The 7246-nt window shown below is 36.0% G+C and overlaps 1 protein-coding gene across 2 annotated transcripts; it reads left to right on the forward strand.

The window, feature by feature from the left end:
• The first annotated feature begins 1500 nt into the window (after window positions 1-1500).
• Window positions 1501-7163, forward strand: LOC127949702 (stimulated by retinoic acid gene 6 protein-like). Of its 2 annotated transcripts, none has more exons than XM_052547176.1 (18): window positions 1501-1667; window positions 2369-2429; window positions 2695-2795; window positions 2900-3030; window positions 3131-3251; window positions 3354-3399; window positions 3599-3727; window positions 3979-4046; window positions 4131-4242; window positions 4329-4485; window positions 4573-4648; window positions 4769-4850; window positions 4969-5017; window positions 5206-5323; window positions 5485-5604; window positions 5946-6109; window positions 6400-6546; window positions 6622-7163. In XM_052547176.1, coding segments are annotated over exons 1-18 (1905 nt in total). In that variant the 5' UTR covers window positions 1501-1665; the 3' UTR covers window positions 6843-7163. The 2 variants fall into 2 exon arrangements, with proteins under 2 accessions (XP_052403136.1, XP_052403137.1); XM_052547177.1 differs by having other exon boundaries at window positions 6488-6546; window positions 6622-6782.
• The last annotated feature ends 83 nt before the right edge of the window (window positions 7164-7246 follow it).

Below are 7246 nucleotides of genomic sequence, written 5' to 3' on the forward strand. Positions count from 1 at the left end.
ACAGATGAATTAAGTTTAACTTGTTTAATGTGTCTGACACTCCCTCTGAGTTAAAACAAACCAATATCCCGGAGTAATTCATTGACTCAAACAGTACACTGACTGAACTGATGTGAAGAGAGAACTGAAGATGAACACCGAGCCGAGCCAGATAATGACTCGTTCACGAGTCAAGAACCGTTTCTGTCAGACGCGTCTGATTTGTGAACCGAGGAGCTGATGATACTGCGCATGTGTGATTTAGCGTGAAGCAAACCGACACACAGAGCGTCTGGAACCGAACTGATTCTTTTGGTGATTGATTCTGAACTGATTCTGTGTTAATGTTATGAGCCCATGTGCAGTCAACGCCAATGACGCCATTGCATCGAGCGCAAAAGAATCGGTGAACTGTTTTCTTCAACTGGTTTATTGAATCGAACTGTCAGAAAGAACTAACGTTACTGGTCATCCGAAAACCCATGCAACCGGTTCTTGACTCGTGAACGAGTCATTATCTGGCTCGGCTCGGTGTTCATCTCTCTCTTCACAGCAGTTCAGTCAGCACGCGCAGTCTCGCTTGATTCGCTCTATGATGTGCCAGCTTCATCAAACCTGCCATCTACAGTTCTGGCAGTGGTTTGTAATGGAATGATTCGTAACATTATTATAATTGTAACGAGTAACGATGCAGCACATAAAAAAAATATCGGAGTAAAAGTATTAAACTCAGCGAAAATATGTACCGAAGTAAAAGTGGAAGTAGGAGAAAAAAACAATACTCTAGTAAAGTACAGATACCGACTTTTAGTACTTAAGTACAGTAGTGAAGTAGTTCTACTTCGTTACTATACATCTCTGCCTAATGCATTATACTAACCAAGACTTGTACATATAGTTGCTCTTTTGTTGGTTTTGATTGCTTCTTTTGTCCTGATTTTTAAGATGCTTTGGATAAAAGCATCTACTAAATGACTAAATGTTATCTGCCCTACTTCTGCATCTAGTTTCATTACTATCCTAAGCAAATATTGATGTGTCGAAGACTATTGTCATTTATTTAGCTAGTTAGCCACAAATGGTTGATAAATGCCTGCACAGTGGTGATAGCTACCTTCAGCAAGTATGGAAACAGCAGGAAAACAAAGCCAAACACTGGACATTTTATGCAATTTATGTGAAAAGTCCCTGCCAAGACATATCCAAGAAAAATGCTGTGTTATGAAAGATAATAACAAATTTGATTGTGATTTCTCTGATAATTTCTGATCATGATTGTTTAGATCATTCTTAATTATATAAATCAGATTATTATTATTATTATAGTGAGCACCGTGTGTGAGTAACATGCAAACAGAGAAATGGCAAGACCTAAATCATCTGCTCTAGTTCAACAGCAAGTCTTATCTAAGTTTGGACTATTATTACACAGTAACAGTACAGTCAATAAAACAGAGAGAGCTACACTAGTGTGTGGCCTGGGTCAAAGGTCATCCAGTCATGTGACTAGATATCTATATCCTGATTCATGAAGTGAAAGCTTTACTTCATAACTTAGTACACTGGGACTAGAGTTTGTTATGAAGGAGAGCAACTTTATGGTCTAAATAATCTTTGCCTACAAGCGACTGAGGAGAAGAATATTGCTCCAGTATTCCACCAGCAGAACGGCAGTCTTCGGAAATCATGTGAGTTACTTCTGCTTTTGAAACACTTTTTAGAGTGACAGACAGAGAATATTTTACAGTATAATTGATATTCTGCATTCTATGCACATTTTTGTTTAAATGAAGCATTTTACATAAACTGTTTTTAGATACTGTTAATTCTGAGTCAAATCTTCACTAGTTTTACATTTAGATTTAAGATAACATTTTAACATATTTATGAAAAAATAAGCAAATATATATTTTAAACAAATTTTAAAAGTGGGTTAGTGTATGTTCTGTGAGACATTTATACTTCCAAAGACATTATATAGATATTGTTAAAATGTCAAATTGAATTGATTATTAATACTATTGAGAAGTAACATAAATAAATAAATAAAAAAATTATGATTATTAAAAATGACCTAGAATACAAAAAAAAAAAGTGGGGCCATTTTTCTGTTGATAAGGGGAAGTGTTTTTAGGTCACTGGTTCTTATCTGTGCAGATAAAATATGTTTTTAGGGCACAACGTCTTATATAATATCAATATAAATGATGATAATTACCCTAAAAATAATGCTTACTTTGATTAATAAGTGGGTCAGTTTGATCACATTTTTACAGAATTTAATTAATCACTGAAGCTGTTTTCATTTAGCTTCAGTTTTTAATTCATGCTGTGCTCTAACCCCTCACTCATTCGTTCTCATTTCCCTCTCTCTCCCTCTTTCTCTTAGGGAGGAATGTCAGAATGGAATGGCAGTGGACTTGTTCCTGCATTGCTCTCTTGTTCCTGCTGTGAGTGCTGCCTGCATTTGTCCAGACAAAACTCTCTTCCCTCAAGACAAACATGCAACCCTTTTTCTAGAACAGGAAGTGATGCTTCACTGTTAGATAAGAACTGACATGATTACATGAATTTAAGATTATATTTCTATACTTACTAGTTGGTGTCAGATGGTGTATCATCTTGTATATCACCTTGGGTTCCGTGGTGTATTAGGATCGTTAGACAGCTGTCATTTGTGCATACGTAATATAGTTGTATTCCTTTGTTTTTCAGGTCTGCATTGTGTTTCTGCTCTCATTTGTACAGCGCAGAGCGAAGGCTCAGCCCTTTGAGAATCGCTTTCCATATCTCAGGGGTCGATTTGGCATTGTGGTGTGAGTGATATTTGAACAAAATCTGTAGATCTAAGTTTAATATAGATGTTTTTACATGTCTAAGTGCCCTTTTAAGTTTTGAGTGTGTGTGTTTTTCTTTGCAGGCCATTGGATTTCATTTGCAGTCTAAGTAACCGATGGTCTTATGGTTTCGCATTCGGTGCTATTGCCCCCAGTGTGATTCAGCTTTTCTCTGAGTCCTACACACCATTCACTGTGCCTAACTGGGCTAAAGGTAGTTTAGATATAACAATGCATATGTCCTATGATAAGTTCTATTATCTAGTTTTGATCAAAGGAAAGTTACAGTCCATCTGCATGTGTGTCTCTTTCAGCCATTGTGTACCTGGTAGGGGCAATAGAAGTTGGTGTGGCCTACCTGCCATTCTTTGCTTGTCTTTCAACACCACACCGAATACTAGGAGGGGTTTTAGGTCTTCTTTACACACTCACGTGGTACACAGAAACACTCTAGTTTTCTGTTTGTTGTCGTAGCTTTAAAAACATTTGTGGGTTGTTGAAGTGACTGATAATTTTTTAACATTTCATGGCTTTTAGGCTCATTGTGAGACTGTATGACACGATAAGCTGTCCCTCTGGAAGGGTAGGTGAATATGATTAATAATTAACTTTATTTTATTAATGATTAACTTATTATCACATTATTATGCTCATGTTAAGATTAGGTGCAGTTCGATTTCTGTCAGTGTTCAAAATGTGCAATAGTGTCTTTGATGATATAATATAATACTCATAATTTGTAATTGTGAATGTGGATTTAAAGCACATTTCGCTGGTTGCAGATTTTAGGTCCTTATGAGAAATTGATCATCCTGTGGCCGTTCTTCCTGTGTCTGTTTTTCCTGCTGGGACGGTTTGTGTATATCATTGTGAAGGCAGTAAGAATCCACCTGCAGCTACTAACGGATGAGGTCAGATCATGAGTCTTGTTGTCATTTATGTTATTTTACAATAAGGTTATATTTGGTAGCATTAGTCAATGCAATAGTTAAAATAAAAACAATACTTTTACATCATTTTTTAATCTAGGTTAATATTAAATTCACGTTCATATGCAAGTACATTTTTAACATATTAAATTAACGTGCATAATGGAAAAACATTTAACAATAGTACGTGTATTTATAAAATGACACAAGAGTAATATTTCTCTGATATATAGAATGAGGAGGATCTAAACTCCCATCAGTTCATATATGTACAGACTCTACTGAAACACCCCCCTGAATGGTACACTTTCATTCAACATTGACATGCATTTATTAATGTATTCACACCAATCAGCCAATACTCATTCTGCTATTGCCCCTTAAGGCCAGAGGAAAAGAGTTGGTTTCGAAGGAAAGTGTATGACTGGGATCCTCACTTCAAATTCCCTAACAGGATGATTGGCACATCCATTATCTCTTTGATTGGCTTGTACACGGTCAGTCAGCACTCACTAATGTACACATTGTTTATTGAATTTTTTACGTAAAGCTAAAAAATGCCAATGTTATTGTCTGTTTTTAGTTGACCCTAGCGGACTACAGCTTGAGCGCCTACACTTTTGACAAGCTAGATGCTTTGATAGACTCACTTGGAGAGATTGCATCATCCTGTAATGAAACAAACAATGTGTTCAAGTCACTCATTCCCAGGATGAACGAGTTCAGCTTTGTTGCAAGAAGTAAGATATAAGATCCACCTCTTTTTCTTCTTGTCTTTTTGTTTTTGTCTTTGCTCATATATTACACTACCGTTTCTTGTTTCTCAGGGTCTTGGTTGGCAACAACTATTTTTTCCACTCTGACATCTGTTACTTACACTTTACACGTGCTAGTATGTTACAGGTATGGTTATTTAAGCATTCTTTATGTACAAAATTCAACAATTAAGCACTTTCAGTAATAACCCAAAGGTAGTATCATTAAAAACTTTACCAAACAATGAACTTGGATCCATGACTGCAGGAAACATTTAAAGAGGTTGTGGAAGGGACAGAAAACTTTTCTTCCAGAGAAGTTCCATAAACCAAGCCCCGCCGTTAGCGTGGTAAGTAAAGAGTTTTTGTAAAGGGTTTCTTTGTGTTTCCTCTACGACTGAGGACAACCATCAAAAAAGCATTTAAGAAAAGTTGTTGATCAAAATGCCAAATGCGTTTCTTTCTCAGGCTGCTATTACAAGATATTCAGGCTGGCAGATTGCCTTCACTATGTGGGGTATGCGAATTTCTCTAAAAAGTTTGATTTATTGTCAGTATCTTCGCTGACATCTGTCCTTGGTATGCTTTGCTTTGTCATAGCTAGAGTGACTCAAATATATGAAAGAATATGATGTTGAAGTGACATCAAATGTTTGTTGTATTGATTAAACTGATTTCAATTGTTATTTTTGTTTGTTTCTGCAGGGTTTCTGATAGTTCACTTTGTGCAGTTTCTTTTTGCCTTGCTGTTTGTGTATGCAGTCGTTCTACCAATCCAGAAGGGACACTTTCTCAGCTGGCTTTCTAGTGTAGGCATCATTCTGTGAGTTCCCTTAAAGACATCTCATGACAAATTTCATGTTTCATAAGCACAATCATCAGGCCGTATTTTTTAACTTGCATGACAACATATTTTATAGCTAACATAATTATTAGCATAAGCAGCATTTGAATAGCAATAAACTGTGTTTTATGTGTTTGCAGGCTGACAATACTCTTAGTGATAGCCTTGGTGGTAGTGCAGATTATTCTGGTCCAAGTGTTTTTCCTGCAGGACAAACTCTCACCTGACGACAAAGAAAAGCCCCTTGCTCTTAACAATAGGTAGGACAACTACAAATCACCTTTTTAGAGGAAAATCAAACATATGAAGCTGTAAATATGCACTGACCTTAAACAGCAATTTTGGGTGGGCCAGGTTTCTTAATGTTTTGAAAGAGGTCTCTTGTAATGTCACCATGTGTTGCAAATAGTCAATATATAATGCAGTAAAAACAATAATAATGTGAAATTTCATTTACATTTACATTTAAAGACATTTACATTTTTTTTCCAAATGCTAAAGTTTGAGATTTCTTTTTTGCCCTTTAGTGTAGATAAAAACTATTTTTATTTATTTATTTAATTATTTTTTAATAACCAACATTTTTCTTCTCCTTCCACAGAAAAGCATTCCACTGCTTTAACTACTTTTTCTTCTTCTATAATGTGGTTATGGGGTTGAGCAACTGCATTTTACGCCTTTTAAGCAGCTGCATTGTGGGTACATGGCTGGTGTCACGTATTGACCGGACCATCATGCAGCGGGGCTATGAGTCGATGGATCCAGGTAATAATGACATATGCAGTCCAGTTCAGTGAAAAAAAAAACTTTCATTTTCGTTTTATCACAAAGTAGATCAGAGGAACCTTAATAGAATTAGATTAAAATTAGAATAGAATACAATTATAATTTAATTTATTTATTATTATATTTGAGTATTTTGGTTAATTAATTATATTTTGTTTATTAAATATATTTGGGTGATTAAATATTTTTTGCCTTTACAAGCCTGTAGAATTTAAAATGAATTTTATTATTTTTTGTACAACGGTCATAATTTACTTTCTTTTGGGCAGGATATAGTACATGGATTGGGATGATATTTGCTGATCATTATCATAGCAACCCAGTTATGGTGTCTTTCTGCCATCTACTGCTTCGCAGAACACTGGACAAACGAGGACCTGCAGAGTCCTCCTATGCAACCTTTAGCAATAACACTGGTAAGAATTACTCCAGATGCATGACAGCACAAATGTCATCCCATGAAATGACTGTGCCTGTCTGCTGTTTGACAGGGGGTTCAGTAGGGGGCAGAGTCCGTGTGCGCTGGCTCCTGCTGTACACACTGCTGAGGAACCCTGCACTCATCCTGCTGAGAAAGAGGAAAAAAAACAACCAGAATGACAACCAAGACCCACTCCTCTTAGCCCGAGCCATCACCTCACAGACTCAACAAATAGCTGATCTGGTCAGCAACAAAACTCCAGAAACAGAACCAACACAGTCAGACATCTGAAACCGGTTCCTCAGTGTGAACACAGACTCCATGATTGCATGAGTTTTTTTTTGTGCCTGTGACTATTGCACTACTGATGAAATACATTTTTTTGGGATATAGACTTTGAAAAATATTTTCTTTCCTTTTTGATACAAAGGGCAGGAATGAGAAGCTACCTTCCTATAATACATAACTGTGCAGGATTTTATTAAGAACTGGACTGAGAAAATTACGTATACATTTGAGGTCTAATGCTTTTTGTGAACTTGTGCAACACATTTGAATGATTATGTGTTTGTTGGTCAAATAGTATTTTGTAATAAAGAATGTGAAAGCTTAGTTTGGGTGAATTAATTTATGGTTTATGTCAAAAAAAAAAAAAAGATAAGGTACTAAAATAGATTTATTTGTATATGTTGGTC

Source organism: Carassius gibelio, chromosome B1, assembly GCF_023724105.1.
Source record: "Carassius gibelio isolate Cgi1373 ecotype wild population from Czech Republic chromosome B1, carGib1.2-hapl.c, whole genome shotgun sequence".
Taxonomy (NCBI): Eukaryota; Metazoa; Chordata; class Actinopteri; order Cypriniformes; family Cyprinidae; genus Carassius; species Carassius gibelio.

Excerpts from the sequence above, each read along its gene's own strand:
- LOC127949702 (XM_052547176.1), top strand. Across the intron at positions 5,018-5,205 it reads GATTGCCTTCACTATGTGGG|GGTTTCTGATAGTTCACTTT; the intron begins GTATGCGAATTT and ends TTGTTTCTGCAG. Across the intron at positions 5,324-5,484 it reads TCTAGTGTAGGCATCATTCT|GCTGACAATACTCTTAGTGA; the intron begins GTGAGTTCCCTT and ends ATGTGTTTGCAG.